Below are 20,836 nucleotides of genomic sequence, written 5' to 3'. Positions count from 1 at the left end.
CTGGATCGAAGATAAGCTCTTCACTTTTTAAAGTCACTTTCTTAGGCAATTAATGTCATCTTTAAGCCCCTTAAAAGAAAATGAGTTTTTCACTTTTTTGCTTGACAACAGTAGTCATTTAGATGATTGAAAGAAGTTTTTATGAAAGGTGCAGATTCGGTTATTTGCATTTCTAAACTAAACGTCGACGTTTCATGATTTGCCAGACGTAACTGCCTCATTAACAGGTGATTACAAACCAACATTAGCTTAGTTGGTGAGACAGTAGGTTCATGGCTGTTAGAAGGTGTCATATTTATGAGTTAAAGAAGTACGGCAACGGTTAAACTTTCATCTTATTAAACTGTAATATGTTGCTAGAAAAACTGAAGTGGTGAAAAAAAACCTGAGAGTCAATAGAATGCCTATCGCGCTGACAGAATTATGCCAAATCAAAATAATGATGACAAAAGTCTGTTTGCAGCATAACAAAATGCCCCAAACATTAATCTACGAACAAAATATCATATGATTTCGACTGGTGGATTTTATGCTCGTGTAATCTTGCTCATGCATGATGACTTCTACCATATTGAACCACAAATGTATTCAGTTATAAAATCATAAAACTTGGCGCACCACAACAGACGGTGGCCATGTTTGATATGACCTTGACCTTAATAATGTCACTTGTTCAAAGCATACAATGTTGATATTATGCGGTATGCTTTAATATTCAGTTTTAATTGGGATCTGATGCATTTTTAAACGTATTGAATTAAGTGTCTTTCACTAGATAGGACGAAACGTAATGTAATCCAAATGCAGAATGTGCTGCTGATGAGAGGGGCCAAACATTCGTTTATGCGATGACCACACTTATTGAATACTGCGATAGGCCTACTGCATACTTGGGAGTTCATGAAAAAAATCACACTGCACATCACATCACTCACTTAACTTTATTGAAATAAGACTTGGTGTTAAATAAATTTTACACATGTACAACCAGCTGCCTACAAATTCATTTCCAGTCCTAATCCCCACCACTTCATTGCAATGCTTCACCTGTACCCGTCTAGAAGTCTACTTTCCTTCGAAAGAAGTAACAAAAGGTGATGAGTGTCATGAGTGCCATGTGTGGGACATTGAGGTCCCATTGCTACAAAGTCTAAATCATACCCCCCCCCCCCTCCCACCAGTTCTTTTTCTCATCATACACACGACTACTCATCACCAGGTCGAAGATGTTCAAAGGTTTCATTAAAAAGATAACAACCATCAAGATAACAAGACATCAAGGGTACACTCATGTTAAACTGGCTGAGAAGACGTGTAGAGTTACACGCATGCGATGTACTATGTTGTCAGTCAAGACATCAAAGAGACCATGCACTTCCTTCGATCAGGCCGGTATAAATCCCAACCTCACCTCAACTGCGTGTCAACGAGACGACTTGAGGTTGACCTTTAATGAAATAATGTTCATAGATACAATGGGGTGTTTTTTTCCTGTTACCCAGCAGTTGTTTGTAGGACTAAAGTCTGCTCCCAAGAAAGCTCAACCGCAGCTCCCTTCGTTGAAAACCATTGGCGGTGGGGTTGAGGGTCTTGCCTTTTCTAAGACAATGTTGCCCTGATGTCGTTTGAGTGTCTCATAAGCCAGATCCGGCTGGCCCATTCATTAGCTTAGATATCAAAACAGAAATTAGTAGGAGGCCTACAGTTTACCGTTGGTAATTTTCTGATCCTCCGAAAGATGAAAGATGAAATGCAATGAAACTGATCGATCACGCATCCTCAGCCAATATTTGGTGAAATGACGAAGTATGTACAGCTTTGCATTGAACACAGTTACAAAATGTATTGGTTCCACATAGAAAACAAATGTCGGTGCTCAGTATATAACATACAAGTCCCCCAACCCGAGGTAATTATCGCCCTCTTTCGGGAGAGCCAGAACAAAGCACCATAAACAAAAATGTTTGTTCTCTGATGCGCACTTCCTGATGATTAGTCCTACTCCTGTTCTTTGATGACGTTTTAGTCCATGAGACAAATACTGCAAATGAAAACGAGACTCAGTTTGAATTGCCTCCAAGCAACGCACGTGCATTCAGCGCATAGTCCTTCATCTTGATCAATGGCGTCACCGACATAATTACTGACGTCTCACACGCCTTATATTGACGTCACACACAATACTACACACGCAACATCTAGATAATCAAAAACTGCACTATCATTCATATTTCACATTCGTCGACACATTGTTATTGGGCATTCCATTTGCATCCGTCATTTCTGTTTTCACCTTTGACCTCGCGTTTAATTTCTTTCGCTTCATCCGCCGATTCTGAAACCAGACTTTGACTTGTCTCTCCGTTAGGTGGAGCTTGCACGATATTTCCCACCGTTTTTGTCGTGTAATATATGAGTTAGTTAAAAATTCGTTTTCGAGGACCATTGTCTGATATCTCGTGTACGGCTTCCGCTTTTTTCTTGTTCGGGGTTCTGAAGAGAGAAAAAATGAGAAATTTTCAATGATTTTTCCTAAAACGTCAAACATAAATGCCTATTTTCCTTGGCTTTTCGTCTATTACTTTGTTATCTGCTGTATGAAAAATTCATGAAGGTCTTAGAATGAGGATCATGTCTTTGTTGCAAAGTTCGGGACACAAGTATTCTCAAAAAGTTAGGAACTGTCGACGGTTTATCGACCCGGCCTGATATGAAGGTTTGATGAAAGACCAGGCGAAGAAAAGCAATAATAACCATCTTTTTACTTCAAATACCACTTGAACATGGTGACTAAAAATCTGCCTTTAGTTCCCACTGCTCATTGTTTCAACCCCCATATTTTATGTCATTCAAAAATCTGTTTCCAGCACGATCAAACCTTGTTTTCATCGCCAGGTTTTAATTATAAGGTTAATTCAAAAACCAATTTATCAGCCAGGGGGTGGTGTCAAAGTGGCTCCTCTCGCCCCAGGGCTGTGATCCGCCCTCGTAATCCCCTGGGTCATCAATTCGTCATTTCCAACAGTTAATGAAGTTGCAAAAATGAACTTTTGTAATTTATCAAAACATCTTCGGCGTGATTTTCCCTTCGCGCTACTGCCATTTTGCGGACTTGTTAAATTTGTTGACCTTGCGGCGTGTTAAGTGTCAGCAAACCTTTCACAAAGAGATGGCCGATATTGCATAAATCCCTTTTACAAACTTAAAACCGAAAATTTCAAATACTCGTGAATCTAAATATCACCTCCACTTTATGCACTGCTTAATTCATCAACAGAAACCTGTGTCTCGGATGGTAAGCAATTATTTCTGAAGTGTGTGTGGGGAACTGACTGATGAAAGATTCTTGTCAAGGAAATAGCCGACTGGTACTGACCCCCTACCGCCCCGCCCGTTAGATAAAACGATTTCACTTCTCATGGTATCAAGCAATTGTGAGGTGATCCCTTAGTTGTCTGATGAGCACGTCATGTCATAAACGGACAATGTAATCCGTTTGCTGTCAAGTCAGTCACAAAAAAACTGACAGGACAGCGACCAACGCCCTTTAAGTTGCATCTAATTGTTTGATCAAACTGATCACGCAACACATAATCTTCTGCATGGAATAACTAATTAAATGGAGGAACAACACCTGCCTGTATCATAAAGTGTATTTATAAAGTAGAATAATATTGACAACAGAGAACTTATATCATAGGTCGAAGTTTCAATCAACTGATTTGCTAACTAGATGCACGTACAGAGCAGGCCAGGTTTATGAGAAAACATCGCTTGTCATTGATCCATAACATCACTAAGGTTCAAAATAATAAAGTTTTATGGAAGTTTTATTGAACAAATTAAAGCAAGGTTATTCTATACTCTTTTTGATAGTGATCAGTTACTGTTGTCGCTAAAGTTGTATATATTGAAGTTAAACTAATAATTTGGAACCTCACAACTTTTGAACGTGGAGTAGTCTTGTACCATAGACTTCCTCAGTCATTCTTAGCATTCGAAAATGAAACTGAAATGGAGTATGTACATCTATACTGTACTGTTGCGTGGCAGTAAACCCTTAGAGTAACCAGACTAAGGTAAACCCCAGCACGCAATCTGGCCGGCGAAAAGCCCTCCCCTGCCTATAGAATCCCTTTCACTTGCTGGTGAAAATCACTGAAGAAGAAACCATTCTCTTCGTGAACTGACCCACCAGCACCATCATTTGTACATCATTTGTCCAGCTATATCCCAAGTCATTTTCCATTGATCAGTTGTTACAATAAGCATGGAATTGACTCTTCGAATGCATCTCACGTCCTGATGATATCAATGATTCACACCAAAACGAGATGGTCATCCTGCTTGTACTTTCACTTGAAATGTATCATGATGTACATTGTGTTATTAAGACTAACCTTAGCGGGATCAAATATGTGTGCTGTTGCCTGATATTTCGTGTGCATTGCGAGATTAATACATGTAACAATGTACAGTCGAAATTGCCAATTCTAACTGAAATCGAATATGATGTGTGTGCTTCTAATTACTATATATAGTATGCAGAAAGCAGATGTACATTTTTTGCACCCAACTGCACATCAGTGAACGTTTGGCTGCAGCAGAGGTTGTAGCAAACATATCGTGAGTCATGTCACTCTGCTGAAGTCTGTGTCATCACACCTTCACACTCGCGCCCTGTCCGGAGTGCCAGGCGGTGATTGGGAAGTGACCTATGTCCATCCATTAATGAGGCTGAACGTAAGTGATGTACCCATGGATTAATGAAGATGAACGTATGTGGTGTATCATCCTTGTGATATACTAATAAAAGTAGTAATTGAATTCAGCTCTTTAGGTTGGTTAACAAGTCAATATCACTTAGCGGAATTTAAGTCACTTGTATAGATTATTAAGGCCTACTGTAGGTGCTGTGAGTTCTGTCATTCCACTTTCGTCCCTAAAAGCTACCGGTGATGCCTGACGAGCGGTTTCAGAGAATATTTCCTCATGGTTATCATAAACTAATTATCCCGTTGATCTCCAAGGCGTTCATGAGGTGTGGCCGCCTTACTGAGAAAATCATACAAGAATGGAAAACAAAGTTCAAAGAACCTGTATATTCTTCAAGGAAGTTCCTGCTTGTAAGCGGTTGTCTCATAAACTATGCTTTACTGACGAAAATACGCTTGCCCTGTAATCGCATCGTCCAATACAGGTAAGGTTGGACCCAGGGTGAGTTTACTGGAAATTGTTTTCATTTAGTATAGGTTAAGACTATCAATTCACATCCATTTTGGGCCTTTATAGGGTGAAACACACTTTAGGAGGTGAACAGTTCCCATAGAATATACAGTACGTAAGCAGAGAATGAGTTGGACGCGGCATATGCAAGTTGAATTCATTGCCTTGCAGGTTGATACCCTGACATGAGTAAATAGGCCCTATTTTTCATGTTGAATCTTATCATTGGGTTCAGATTCGATACGGACCTGAAGAGGTTTGTCAGATGACACTGTCAATGACGGCGTTGAATGAGAATAGAATCTCTTAAAGTTCAAAACTCGTAGGCGGTGTGTTTTTCTGGATAGTGTGTTTACAAGTCGTTGTAGTACGGAGCCTATGGTATCATTCGCATGTGATTTCCGGGTATTTTATGTAATAAATTACCTCAGTGATAACGCAGTCCCGAGATGAACGTACTGACCTCATGGCCTACTGCCGCGTTCATGGCATTGAAAACACCAGCAAAGTCCATCAGTCGGCCAGTGTTTGACCATTTCCGAATGGCCAAAGCCTCGCCTTACTAATACTTCGATTCCGCAGCCGGTGTAACAGATTTATATGTCCCCTGCAAAATGTGCCCTATCCTATTCAATAACTACGGATTGAGGTATATATGGTTTGATACAGACCCAAAACCTTCCTCCGACAATGGCACTTCAAGACTTCCTGATGCTAGTCGCGAGCCACCGCGCTGTGGCATCTTAACTGGATTCATCAAAACAGCGTGAATGAGCTAGATTTCAACATGTTAAGGTAACAATTCCCCCATCATGTAAACTAAGAAAACATGACAAATTCTTCAAGTCTCACGGCAGGGGGAAGGGAATTCGAGACGATTTTGAATTGGTGTTTAAAAGCGACAGCATATCGGACAAATTAGTCGCATTGTGTATGAATTTGAGTTAAAGATCATCTACTTTGTCACTCTGTCACCAGTCCTTTCACTGCTCCCTAGCCTCTTTGACAGGGCACATTTATCCTGTGGGCACTTGAGTGGCGGCTAAGGAGGTTAAGACGGGACTTATCCGAAAAACATTTATCAAATTTAGCACGCGATGCCTGTCGCCGCCAAATGGGACACTCACTGAAAGTCTAAAGTTGAAAATTCTTCGAAGCATCTTAGTTCTTGAGTGACAATTGACCAATGACCTCTCACTCGGGATTCGCTTTAATCAATAAGTTGTTCGATATAGCTTGTCTTTCCAGCAAGAGAAGTTAAATTGGGGCTATAGGCAGGCGCTACAGGGACAATTCTGCAGTCAAGTTATTGGACTGCATGCATGGTAAGCACAGTTGGGGGCCTGGGTTGTGATTCAATGACATTTGTACTCATCAAACAAACGTGAATAGTTTCGTATACTGCAAGATAGAACGACCCCTATCGGTGGTGTAATCTTAATCTGACATGATTCTTGCCCGAGACTGTGAGACACCTCGTCTGGCATTATTATGACATCCGAAGCAATATGACGAGAGATGGTGTGGATAGCATCAGGTCAGTATAAGGCTTCAGTCATAAAATATCCAAGAACTGAGGACTTTTACTAATAAGACCAAGCCGATTCACGAGTTTTAGAGTCGAGATAAAAGCGATTTGGTAACTTTAGCAACACACTGTCGTGACTGTTTACATTTTTGAAAGGCTTCGGTATAATGGCCACACATTTGCCATTTAGGTTTGTCATCAATGTTAAGACATCACAGTTTAACAGGCAATCAAATCTCGAATCAAATTAAGAAAGGTGTCCTAAACGACATAAAAAATCACCTTTGTATGTCTTGTGCAATGATTGGTGTTTAAGTGCAGTTCCTGAGTGGTTAAAGCGCCAACTTCAAGCCATTATCGGTGTTTGAGGACAGACCCTTGGCGATAAAAAAGATAACTTTATGCGACATTATCACAAAAGTGCTAATTTACACGTGTGATGATAAACCTTTAGTCCACTTCACAGGTCACCAATCGACCAATTTCTTTAATTATTTGCCATAAAAAAGATGTCGTGATACTTTTTCTCTGGTTGCAATAAACGCCGTATTATTTGAGGATGGTTATAAAACCCATGTATATATGTCACGTTAGTTGTAAAATAGTGATTGTGGACCTTAGTACGGCGTTGTCACCTGCTGGGGAATGATGTCAACAAGTATGGAAGGGACCCGTTTGGACAAGGCCAATTGCAGGTTTTAACCCAAACCTGAGGCGCGACAAAAAGATTATATCATATAAACGAAATGATATCGATGTCTTGAGATTACTTTACTGGCGGGAAAGGACTGATTCTTTAATGTTAAAGACTTCCTTTGATGTGGAAGATTTATATATTGACAAACAGAGGAGGAGCAAAATAAGAAACTGAAGAAGAAGGATTAAAAGACGATTTCACCAAAAGGGCCTACACTTACCTGTACATGAGTTATTTTCTGAGATATTAACCTCCTCATGTGTGAGTCTTGGTATACTGGGCACCGTTGTGTTCAAGTCTGAGAAGATACCACCGTTGCCCATGGTGTGGGCAGGTCCCTGGTACATATCGCCATAAAACTGGAACCCTGGCCGCGTAGGGCCCAGAGGTGAGTTAAAAGTGTTCAAAGGCATCTGATTGCAATTTGTTAAAAAGTCTGTGCTCGATCCAAAGGCGGATCCGTAAGTTGGTTTCGTGCTTGAGGTTGTTCCTAAGTTTGTGTAAGCAAAGTTGCAGCCATTGTGGGGTGCGATGGCGCTTTCGCTGTTGTAGTTCCAGCCATTTTGCGGGGTTAGTAAGGGTCTAGAGACGTCTTGAGTGGTGCCCAGGAGGGCGCCAGTGGAGGTCGTGATGGGCTGGTAGGTCGGCAGGCGGCTGTGGGCCAAGAGATTCTGACTGTGGTCCATCATTGCAACTTATCTGAAAGGATGAAGAAGATTCTGACATTAGATATATACTTCAATATTATATACCTTAGACACTTCTCATGAAAACAAGGCCTTTATACGACACAAGGTACTTAAAATGAATCAAAATTAGCTAAGATATATCTCAGTTCATGTCCATCCTAATCGGCTTAAGCTGAAACTGAGAAAAATTTCTGGAAGTTTTCGATACAGTGAAGTTTTTGCATATCCAATCGTCATCCCCGAGTGTCACTTCAAGATCGACGGAAAGACTCTTTTCTTTCATATTCTATTTGAAATATCATGTTGACAAGATCTGTCAGTAGACAACCAAGTTAATTGTTTCTCCATATAAAATGAACAGAGAAAGCAAGCTGATGTGAACCGATCAAGGTAAGATAAAGAAGCCAAACATAAATTGCTGAATGACATAGAAATTCTATACATGTATTTGCATGAAGTGAACCTTGTCTTTATCATCTTATTGCATCATTTATGTACAAACTATAACACCACATAGGAGCGAAATGAAACAGCAATGAAATCTAGATAAAGCAACACATTCAGTTATTACAAAAATGAAATTGCAATCAAGGTACTAATAAATAGTATGATATAAGGGGAGATGACCATAGTAGTGTTCCTGTCATCAACTGGGCTTCTAATATCCCATGAATGTTCAAATTATGACAGAGCTGAACTATAAAATGAATATTGCCAACCGATAATAACAATCAATAAAACCTCCATAAAACTGCATAAAACCTGTCGGCGAAACACGTTTTAGATGCTTTAAACAGAATTAAATCGTTTGATGTTGGTACTATTTTGAATTTATTCAATTTTCTCACATGATTTTGCAATTTTGCTTGGCAGACGATAACAACATGAGATGCAGACGTCACACGTTTCACATCAATCGGTAATAAATTAAATACGACCATCGTATTCCATTGACTGTCCATAAAAGGATGAACGACATTCAATATGAACTTACTTACCGGAGTTTAAAAGCGCAAAACACAATAATTTAACTCCAAAATATCATATTTATCCACAGAGAACAATCCTTGATGAGGAACTTGTGTAGTGTTTCGCCTAATCGTGCAAGAATCTTGTTTCTCACTGACCGATGAACCACGCGCGAACGGGGACTATTTTCAATGGAAGTCAACAGCACGTGGTCTCTAGCATAGCCAATGAGAATCTGCGCAATAAATCATCACACCTTTGATCTCACCGCCGACTCTGAAGATCAACTAATGAAAGTATGATACTGGCTTTTATATGTCTCTCGTAACATGTCGGGAATAGTTGAATTTTGTTCGGGGATCAGTTGCTGAAGAGACGCTATATTTTGCGATATTCAAGCATACTTGGAAGCAATTTCAGACCGTGTGACCGGCATGAAGTCAATAATCAGGCCAGTGCCAGGCTTTAATATCTGCGCAATCAAAATGGCGGATTTATTTTTCGGATGTTTTCTGATTACTGCGGTCGTAAATAATAATTCTGACCCCCTTAGAATAATCTGACCTTCGCAATTCATGCTGAAAACTCACCGAGGTCATTTGGTGCATTCTAGTTATTTAACAGGAGGCCAACTCCAAGAACAGCCCACATAATTCCGGTGATTTTGGAAGCCAAATTGGACGAAATATTTCCTAACAAATATTGATTATCATTTCTCTCGGGAGTTTAATTACACATTCATGTATCATCAGTATCGAATCAAAAGGACAACCATCAGAATTTGTGTTGACAATCCAAGAGGGCGGAGCCTATTTTCGCAATGGCAACAAATTTATGTGGTCGTACTGGGCAGCTCCTCTTAATATTCACATCAATAATGAGCTGATCATTTTCCGCAATGAGATCTGTGGTGTTCGTTCAATCCGATAGCGAAAGGCGCTACATGTGAAAGTTGAGTTTAAAACGTTTGTTGCAGGTGTATATAGTCGCAAAATGTTACCAATCACACAACACGTATTTCTCTAACGCCTAACCTATCTTACAGTTTAGTCCCCAATAGGCCTATATTCAAAGAGGCCACTAGGCAGTCAGACATTTGACGATAAATTTCCCAAGTTTCCCATGGTATAAGGATTTACAGTTACACAGCCTAGTATCCTGGATAAAAAGAAATAAACGATCCTAGCTAGTTTACAGATACACAATGATGAATTGCCTAGTTTTTCGGATAAAAAGAATTTACAGTTGCACAATCGTAGATAAATTGCCTAGTATTCCGGATAAAAAGGTTTAAAGTTACACAATCATATAAACTGCCTCGTTTTCCTGCTGAAAAGAATTAACAGTCACACAATCGTCTCAGGTGGTTCCACCTCATGACCTACATTGTAATGATGTTAATGTAGTTTCTTTCTTGATTTTTAACATATTGCACGGGAACTCGGACTGTTCGGACATGTGCCATACCAGTCGCGCGACCCTTCGACCACCTCTTAATTTTGATAAAAATCCAACAGCCAATTTCTAACTTAAACTAAATTATAACTTACGGTTGGAATTTCATTGGGAAATAATGACAATGTGAAATACCGAAAATGGCGAAAAGTGGGCCGCGCCTTCTTATTTTGAAAAGTCAGAATTGGCAAATGTTATTTCTCTATCGGATGCCTGGTCTTGAAAGACTAGAATTGGTGAAAATCAGACAATGTCCAAGAGGAGTAATTGCTGTTTTATGGGAGGGGTTGTCCCCTGCCCCGGGGATCTGTACCGGGGGTGTTAATCTCTGACTAGATCAAGCGTGGTTGCGAGTAGATGGAAAGGTAGCCCCAATTAACTAAGTTTACTGAAATTTCATTACTTTTCCTGGGGATTTTACGAGATTTTCCTTGTTTTCGCGATACTGTCCGAGCACATTACCACCCCAGTGACAGGATCACCGCGCCCAGACTCCCTCGGAGGGTGTCCCGTATCTTATAAGCCCCAATTTCATTATCATCACAGAACACTCATCACAAATGCACCCAATCGCGTCCAGTTCTGTACAGTGTATTATTGCGGCACTTAATTCTATTTCTAATTATAATTTCCCGTTAAGATCAAAGAGACCGAGTGGGCACGTGATGCTACGCTTAATTGGCAAACATTGTGCAATTGTGCCGTGACAATAAAATTGTCAAGAACATCTTCGTATGTTTTCCAGCACTCTGTAAGCCAGGAAAATCTAGAAAAGATGCGACAAACGAAACTTAACGTTGATTTAACTAACTAATGTTATGAGACAAAGATTTGCATATTTCCTTTAGTGAAAACATGGTCGGATCGGAATTCTAACGCCATGGTAATATTGTCAAATTCTTAATATCATCGATCATCAATTCGTCTGCAATGGACCTGTACGCAGACCTTTTCAAAATATGAAATTGGTATAGTTTCAACCGTCTGCCCTTCATTTGAAATTAGACAAATCCACCCTGGTTACACTATATATTTGAACACCCCTTCAGTATCCTTTATTTTGGTCACAGGCCTACGGGTCAAACTCGTCTCTAGCAATTTACCATGTGACTCCGTGGCGCAATGGTAGCGCGTCTGACTCCAGATCAGAAGGTTGCGTGTTCGAATCACGTCGGGGTCAAATTAGCTTGATACGTTTTTTACTCCGTTTTGCCAACCCAGATCCACCAAACTGATCAGCTTTCTAAAGAAGGGAAGAGATAAAAGAGAAGTTTCTGAAAAGTTCAGGTGGTTCCCTTTTTATATTTTTGTTGGCCAAGAAGGTTTAAATCTTTTTCAATAGGCCTGGGAAGGTAGCAAAAGTCTGCTCAAGGTAAATACTCGGCAGCGAGTCATTCTTTTATCAATACAGATTGCGCAGACAAAGCCACTTCGGACAGTCTTTTCCATCTTGTCATGTAAGCACATAGACAATGGCTTGAGTCATTTAATGAACAGCTGATAGCAATCAGGCCTAAGAAGATGTCATCGGGCTGCCATATCGTCATCGATTGCGGAGCCCTTGTAACCTCTCCGTTATTGTACTCTGCGGGATGGATGAACAGGTGTATAAATTGATGCGATGGTAGAATAAGATGGATGAAATATCGAGTTGATTTAGCTGAGTTGGCGTCATTAGTTACTTTGTTCCTTTCGAGTTCTGATGGTCAGTTTTATGGAAGTTAAATTACATGTTCGACCATCTGATACAACACCTATTTCTCGTTCCCTATTAAGACAATATCTGCCGACCGACATTGACTTGAGTAAAAATACATTCTTCTATGTGTTTTTGCTTTAAGGTAAAGACTATTTTAGAAGAGGTGCGCGAAACAACAGTATTATAAACCAACTTACCACTTTGAAAGTGATACTGGTAGTGGCCTAAATGCTTTCAGTCATCCAGACGTATTTACAAAATAAATAACGCTATGACATTCAATCTATTCTCTGGACTCGCATTTACTGGAGATTGTCTTCAGTTTCACTATTGTTCACAATGGCTTCTCAGGACTAAAGTAAGTTCATGTCCAAGCTCAAAAACTTATATTTCTCGACGTGAACATAAGCATTTGCTCAATACTCCATGAACGGATGATCAAGTAAACACAGCCTCTGCTCGAAAGAAAAAACTCATGAAGTTAGTTTCCCCTCCAAAATGAATGCAACATAAATTATGGAACTACGACAAATTAAAATTCGATTAGCCGCTGTCCTGACCCTGCCCTTTGTCAGGGTGATTCTGCGTCCCTCGATGGCAGAGATTTAGATCCTTTTATGGGAGGTCCCACCACCCCCTGTAGGACGTCCATATGCCTGCTCGACCAAGGACAAAATGAGTAGACTGGTGGTGCAGACAATTTGTCGTTGCGCTACCAAATCACTGTAAAGGTCCCTAAATATGATTTTATTCTTGTCTCTGCCCATTTATTCGACAGTTTCCTTACCGAGTGGTTTCTTAGTTGTCAGATTATTGATGTCAGATCTGATTACTTTTAATTGCTATAGATATAAAGACAAACAAGCAATACAAGCAATTCTTCGTGAGGGCATATAAAATAAAACAACCAAAATCACTGAAAATTGCCATTTCGCCAATTTGTGTCAACAGTATTGGTCCGAGTTTTAGATTTTGTTCTCTGGTTCAGTGTTGGCTCTGAGTCCCAATCACATGCAGCAGGGATCATTATGGCGACTCTTTTTCCTTCCTTTTGATCTTGCCGACACCAACTTCACCAATAACACCGATTACTATGCAATAAACCAATAAAAGCCCAATGGAGTTGACTTTTTCGTTTCGGTGAAAATCCCGCTTTTCATCGATGTAACCCGATTGGTGATAATAAAGACTTGGTCAGTGTTTATTGGCGTGATTGCATCTGAAGAGGGTCCGCTGACCGCTTTCAGGGGGCAGCACAAAGTATCTGCAGTATTACAAACGCGCTCAGGAGTCGAGTGGACGCTGGCATAAACAAACAAGACACTTGAAGACACGAATCGCCTACCTTAGTTGACGTTTCTGCTTAATTCGGAGAATTCGTCAAAATGGAGGTTTCGTTGATGTTAAGCGTCTCGTTAAACAGGCAAGGAAACTGAATGACGCTGGCCAAAAAGATGGTTGTTACTGCGCATGCGTCGTGTCACTTTTGTTTGGGTTGTGGCTGATTCCCATTTCGAGATTTTGCTTTGTTCCCGGAGAGAAAGGTATTAAAACTTGACAACATGCGTTCTTTTGATGACCATCTAACCTCTTCCACAGGCGTAGTGCAGTTGCTATGTTTTTCAGTTGTGATTGACTCTACAGGCGGCCAATTTTAAAAAATAGAAAAACTCCTGAAGAAGAGGTTGGCAATTATCAATAAAGTATAAAAACTATCTGATTACAACCGCCAGGTAGACGGAAAAACGGTCAATAATTCTGACATACTGAGGTAGACTCCTGCGCAGTTTTTGTTGGCAGATGAAAGATCATTCAATCTGTTTTAAGAATTGTAGGGAGGGCCGTTCTGAAGTCGTATATGGCAAAGTATTCGTTTCTTCTTAAACAATGTAAATACATTTATTATATAGTAAAGCACGTTTTGCTGATTATTATCCCTTCGGTTCAAGCAGTCACATTTATTATCAGAACTTGTCCGTGAATTTCGTTGATAAATCGTAATTAACTCAAGAAAAAGGATTCATTTAACGCGGCAGGACAAAGGCGAGATTGGATCTCTAATATCTGGATGCATTATCTGCAACAATCTTGTTGAATTATTGTCTTTTTATTCAAAATAAACGATGCTTGATTGCAATGGTCAGAAATGGCATCTGATTATTTTACACGTATGACAAGAGATGTTCAGACTTTAATCCGAGAAAGAGTTGTTTTTTCTCTCTAGTTGGCCTTCTGTTTTTATTTATTATTGTTTCTAGAAATATCAGACGTCAAAGACAGACTAGCCCATTGCATTCCTTCAACAGGCGATGCAATATCTCTCGTCAAAATTTCACATCGTTCTCGGATCGAAATTCGAGGATGAAAACAGCAAAATCTTCCGCAAACAGTATCCCAATAATCATATCAAGTGGCATCAATCATGCCTGCCTGTTATCATTTCTTCCTTTCTCCCCGATATGACATTTCCAAGGCGCAGCAAATAACAAATATCTCCCGAACAAAACGAATCACGGTTGATTTACTGCAGCCGTATGCGTAATCGCGGTCCCATTTGCATCTTTCTAGTCCATGATCCACCACCTGTGGACAGAGGACCCTGATATCTCGGCAAATATCGCGATTTTAACAATTTGTGTTGTTTTAGACGTCAGGGCGTGCGACGTTTGTTATTCCTTATTGAAATACCCTGGTACTGATACCGTTCTAAAGTCATTCAGTTGCTGTTTTAGAATTCCTTGTTATTGGTGACATTGCTCGCCTTCTGACCACGCACGTCAAAGTTTGCGAGTAAGGCAAAGACACAGGAACAACCTGGAGGTTCAGGATGATGTCCGCGCGCGCGCGATCGCTCAACCATGATCAAACCACCGGCGGACTTCGATCAGCAACTGAAAAACGAGTTATCGAAACGTTAGCAGAAGTAAGGAGGTTGCTTTGACCGAATCGTCTCGAGAAAAAAGTCTTCCTGAAAAACAATGTGGCGGATTCACAACCGGTTTTATCATGAAATCTCCGTGATCAACCGTTTCCCGGTTGATTTAGTGCGATCGTATGCGCGAGCGTGATTGCATTTGCATGTTTTCCTCGGATGTGATGTTTCTTGGGACGGTCCATCCTCACACCTGTGGCTCACAATGGTATCTCGTTGAATATCGCGATCTCTTCATCATCTCGCGATTATTTCCGAGGCCCGCGTCGACGGGCCATTGTTTTCATGTTTAGGGACACTTGATTAATAAGACGAACTTAATGAAATTGATATCATGCAGCCTTTGGCTATGTAGCTGTCTTTGTTATTAACCGATTACGCACCAAGAACCCAGCAGTTGGCGGTGATACCTTCCTCCACGGTTTCTAGCTGGCACACAGGACACAAGGACACGAGTAAATACTCCAAGATTAATAATAAGTTGTTCTCATGATAGATGGCGACACGTGTATTTGCTTCGCTTGAAGCCACCAATACGCTCCTTCATGGTTTTCCTTCGTTGGGGTGGCGATTATGGGCGCGACCTCTGTTGGATCATGGCTGAACTCGATCTCAAGCAAATATTTCTGAATAAATTTTAAAATACGTCAGTTGATGTTGATCTATAAACCGTTTTATAAAGCGATATGATTGAAACTCAAAATAAGACTCACGAGAATTTGAATTCTGTCACTATGCCATTCCCATGTCTGCTTGAACACTAACCAAACGGTCAGATTGAGCATACAACTGCCCCATCTGCAAAAGCTACAATAAGATCGGTTCCCTTATTGAGTCCGGGCCTCAGTGTCATGATATCATACAAAGGAAGATGTCCCCACCGCTATATGCAGGACAACGTAAAATCATTACTCAATAAAGCGAGTGTAAAAATCGAATAAAGTTTGTCGGCTACTTCTGTTGTTCTTAAATGGACAGCAGGAAACGCTGAGACAGTGGCATCTTCATCTCTTTATGTCAACATAAGGCCGGCTGTTTCTTACCCTTTACGTCTCAATTAACACCTTAGGATGAGCATCCCTCTAAAGTTTTATAATCGCTTAATAAGTCTCTGATATCGCTTTGGTCGTTTATATCCCCTTTCGAATTTGCCTTATTCATACGCCCAAGATTTCAAACGCAGGACCCGATTGTTCGAGGGACAATATTCACGGTATCCCTAACGGTTACGTTATTAATTATCTTAATTAACTTTTCATGACTGCGTGAAAGCTGGCGTGGTTTGGAACAACCTAGCTCTGGACTTCCACATTTTGACCAAATTGACTAAAACTGCATTCAACTCGTATACGTTTTTAAAAAACAGCCTCTCTACTCGATAAACAACACATGTCTGTTCTCTGACCAAGTCTGGGCATTGCCCCGGACGCACTGGGAATGCCAGTGTCTGTCTCAGCCGTCCATATCTTTGATATCGATTCCCATCGCGCGCTTATATGGATCAAACTAAACTGATTAAATGACACATGTGCCAACCTTGAAATGTCGATAGATATGAACTACCCTCCGTTTTGACGACGTCTCCTAGCGCCATTTATGTCGTTGCGACCTTTGATTATGAACGCATCACACAAACATCACTCATTCACAGTGATCATCGCCAGGACCAAGGCCTTTTCTTTCAAATAATGGTCCAGTAGCGATTCTATCCCACGACTTCGTGTCTCTAATGTTGCTCTGTATACTAGAAGTTGTCATTTTGATATTGTTGTCCGTTATCAAGAAACTCGACCAACTTGAACAATCAACGACCCGGGATGTGGTGATAATATTCACCATAATGATGATGTTTGTCCGGTCTGACCAAGATAGGTCTTTCCACCTTGGGCCGCGGAGTCGTCTGGCACAATCTGTAGAGTCCTGGAATAAGTGCGCACAATTTGACATTATGAGAGGTGTGGTGTACGCTGTAATTCTTCTTGTGACCATTTTAAGTTGTCATGGAGATGAGGTAGGAAAAAGTATCTCAAAAATATGTTGAGATACATCTTCGGCTTTAACCTCTTGACATTCCCAAGACTTGCATTGGTCAGGTTCGCCATGCAGTCCCATTCTAGTTTCTAAATGTGGCTCCTGTGATTGTCCTCCTTTCGTCGTCATGCAGTGGTCTTCAAGGCACAACCCATGCCTGCTCACAAGAAGACACTTCCGTAACTGCTTTCTAAATAGTTTTCTTTATCAGATCCGACCGCTGTACATCGCTGGTTTCATGGCCAACAGCATTGAAGATGTCGATGCCTACATTGCTGCCGGAGCCAATGTTGTGGAGGCTGATCTGACTTTTGACCTCGTAAGTGACTTCTAGATAGTTCGACAAAAAGGAAATGTTTCCGAGGCCGCGTTTCTCTACCCTTGCTTTAGAAATATGGGATTACGTAATGGCCATGATTGATATGTGAGATGGCCATGTGAGATAGAATTAACATTATCGCTATCAATAGGTACCTCATGATAGTTCGTTGCTTCCACTAATGGTACGGTAGCTCGCGTATAGTGATCTGTCGCAAAGGTTAGGCGCTTAAGATGTTACGCAGGGTGATCATGTGAACATGAAAGTTTGATCAAACAAATCAACACACAAATCAGTGAAAGCCACAGCTTAGAATTCCAAAGACTCCGCAAGACCAGCGCCCAGATGGTAGCCACCTATATGCAGATATTTTACCTAAACGTCTTGTCTCCAACGTTAATATCAGCTCGTGACTTTCTCGTTCCAGCACAGCGGTCGTGCTACTGAATTCTATAAAGGAACCCTCTGTGACTGCTTTAGACTCTGCCACAAGAGAGAGAGTGTCATAAACTATCTGGAACATATCAAAGAAATCACTACACCGGGTAATTTTACAGTCAAAACTACTATCAATAAGTCACAATCATATACATGAAGCACCATCAAGGTCATACCATTTTCGTTGAATCAAGTGGTATCAGAAATGACTGAATATATCTATTTCCATTTTAGGGCATCCCAAATTCAAGGCAAGCTTCACTGGCATCGTGATAATCAGTACCCAGCTCCAGACAACTTACAAACACGGCGAAGCTGGAAAGGACATGGCAAACATACTGGACAAATACCTCTTTAGCAATGGTAGGCAGCGTTTCCTTCAGAGGACGGGGGACACGTCGCCTTCAAAAAAGCCCAGAGATGAAAATTTAGTGCGGTATGATTGTGCTATTGTCCTCGAACTTTTAGTGCCATTCATTTAAACACGAGGAAATAGTGCAGTCCCTAGCATGAAGTTATTAATCGAATATCTTCTTTAGGTACTATTTTCATTTCTTGCACAGAAAACAATGCCAAGGTCGTGTTTGATGTCGCTCACCCAAACTACTGGACGTTCGTGGACTCACTGGTAGAAAACCTGAGGGCGAGACAACGTGGAGACATACTGCGGAAGATAGGTACGAGATTCACCGAATGATAAGAATATCCCTCTATTTGGTCCCGGCTTAAATTTGGTCTGGCCAATCCAACAACATGCCCCGCATAACGGGCTTGTGGTATCGTCTTAAACTGTGTATGTCACAACCACACACCCATATCACAACATTTTCTTTAACCGCGCATTTCGCAACTACACAACAATGTGGAGACCTCTATCGACAGTAACGTTAAGCACCCAATATTGTGGTGTCTGTATAAATAATGTCCCCCCCCCCGGACCACAGCCGGACGAACGGACTGACGTCCATAGCGACACCAAGCTTGTACTAGAACCTCCGCAGTCCCGACCTCTCCATGAGGTACGACCACGTCATTCACCGCGCTATTACAAGCAGGTGCCTTCAAATCATAAAATTATCGTTGAACATTCGTTGCTTTGCTTTGTAGTACATTGCACCATTCCCTTCGTCTCTTCTAGGCGTAGTGTCCAACGCTGGTGAGAATTCCTACAGCGAATTCATCGAGAAAGCTGGGGGGACGGACCTCGGCCTTTGGATGGGAGACGGCATATCTAACTGCCTCGAGGATTTCTTCCACTTGGACAACGTCAATGTCAAGGAGGCTTGTCTGCTCCGAGACGAGGGGAGGGGAGTCAGCAAGGTGATCAGGTGGACGGTTGGCCTGAAGAAGAATATTAGGAACGCCTTGTGGTAAGCGTCTATGGTGTGAAACAGTCTTTGTTGCATGCGGCATATGTCACTAGCCAGAGCGACTACAGGGTACCCGTGATGACGAAGACCTAGCGCCGTATCCTGCGTATTGATTCTGTCCCTTCAATCGTATGGCCGGGATGGATCCTAATAGAATGTTCTACTTTGCAACTCGTGAAGTGCCGAACAACATATACGACTTGACGTCCCGATCCCACAATCATCAACACGCTATACCAACCATGTTCTGAAAGAACATGTTCCCCCATCATGCTTTCACACTATCAGACGTGCTCCATTGCATAGTTTTAGCTATTGTAAAAGATGCATTGCGACTCATGCAAGCCGCTAGCTATTCGGCTAGTGCGACGACAAATAACGCACAGGAAGGACAGGCCAACCTTCACGCCTTAAATGTACCCTAAGGTTGTGATATTGTCCGTCTTATACATTTACATCCAGTAGACCTCGACATGGAATCCACTGCCAGCTCTCTAACATTCTTCTTTCAGGTTTGGTGTGGACGTGATTGGCACGGACGATGTCGATGACGTCCTGTACGTGATGAAGGAGGGAGAGTTCAAAGGAAGGTACCGGCCAGCCACACCAGATGATGACCTTTTCGCCAGGATCAAAGGAAAAGGGCCGTACAGATACGGATGTCAGAAAGCAGTAAGTCTTTGCCTGTATCATAGTAATACGCTAATTACCCAAAGACTGTGCACGGGTGACGCCTGGTAATTGACTGTCTTTCATGTCCTCTTTTGAATGACCAGAATAACTGGGATGGGCGAAACCCGTCCACTAAGCGGAAGATCCGTACGTGAGAGCCATGCATACCAAACTTGTGTACTCAGCCTGGCTGGCGATGTCACAACCAGAGATTTCAGAGGTGGTTGTCTCAGTCGCCCCCATGAACGTCGCAACCATATTGGCGCGAGCGTTGTCTGAAAGGAGGTCAACATAGGATGAGCTACGCATGACGAAAGGGCTTAACGACAGCTTTGGGAGAAGAGTCAAATTCAACATCGTATTGAGCTTTAAAGTTTTCGTTTCAGTCCATCTTCCATCATAGCTACATTTGCTGGAAGGACACAACCATCGAAGGGCACTGGTGTAAGGTGAATGAAGACTGCACCAACAACAAGTCTGGGTGTAGCAAGGCCTTTGGTCTCCCGTGTTTATAGAAAGTCCAATCACAATTATTAAAATCTACCTGACGACTGAAAAGATTGGATTGTGCGACGAAGGTTTCGATTGTCACTCATTGTATAGCTCTTGTTTGTTCTCAATAAAATACTTGACGAAGTGAAAGATAACTTAGCTACTTTATTTTGTCAGTCGTCGCATAGGGAGAAGGCGGAGAAGGTGTAGAAGGAGAAGGACATGATTATAGAAGACGACACAACTTGTCTCGTGGATAGCAGCTGATGCACACGAGCACATGACTTCATTTGTTCAAACATGACCATGATAACATCTC

At 41.4% G+C, this 20,836-nt stretch overlaps 2 protein-coding genes and 1 non-coding gene across 6 annotated transcripts; 2 read left to right on the top strand and 1 right to left on the bottom strand.

Moving 5' to 3' along the window:
- Positions 1–927: 927 nt before the first annotated feature.
- On the bottom strand, positions 928–13,689 carry LOC135497813 (homeobox protein Hox-A7-like). 4 transcript variants are annotated; one of them, XM_064787742.1, is made up of 3 exons: positions 13,609–13,689; positions 7,672–8,150; positions 928–2,493 (listed from the first exon to the last, which is right to left on the bottom strand). In XM_064787742.1, exons 2-3 carry the CDS (start codon positions 8,138–8,140, stop codon positions 2,222–2,224), a joined length of 741 nt encoding a protein of 246 aa, XP_064643812.1. In that variant the 5' UTR covers positions 8,141–8,150; positions 13,609–13,689; the 3' UTR covers positions 928–2,221. The 4 variants fall into 4 exon arrangements, with proteins under 4 accessions (XP_064643812.1, XP_064643811.1, XP_064643813.1 ...); XM_064787741.1 differs by lacking the exon at positions 13,609–13,689 and adding an exon at positions 9,139–9,274; XM_064787743.1 differs by lacking the exon at positions 13,609–13,689 and adding an exon at positions 8,989–9,009.
- Trnaw-cca (transfer RNA tryptophan (anticodon CCA)) lies at positions 11,673–11,744 on the top strand. The gene has a single exon. It is a non-coding gene; the product is annotated as a tRNA-Trp (tRNA).
- Positions 13,690–17,063: 3,374 nt separating the features above from the next.
- On the top strand, positions 17,064–20,666 carry LOC135498035 (dermonecrotic toxin LsaSicTox-alphaIB2i-like). Its single transcript, XM_064788184.1, has 8 exons — positions 17,064–17,206; positions 17,438–17,545; positions 17,973–18,090; positions 18,218–18,346; positions 18,547–18,660; positions 19,122–19,353; positions 19,866–20,025; positions 20,412–20,666. Exons 1-8 carry the CDS (start codon positions 17,144–17,146, stop codon positions 20,538–20,540), a joined length of 1,053 nt encoding a protein of 350 aa, XP_064644254.1. The 5' UTR covers positions 17,064–17,143; the 3' UTR covers positions 20,541–20,666.
- The last annotated feature ends 170 nt before the right edge of the window (positions 20,667–20,836 follow it).

This window comes from Lineus longissimus, chromosome 13 (genome assembly GCF_910592395.1).
Source record: "Lineus longissimus chromosome 13, tnLinLong1.2, whole genome shotgun sequence".
Classification (NCBI taxonomy): Eukaryota; Metazoa; Nemertea; class Pilidiophora; order Heteronemertea; family Lineidae; genus Lineus; species Lineus longissimus.
This window is presented reverse-complemented; position numbering and strand designations above follow the sequence as displayed.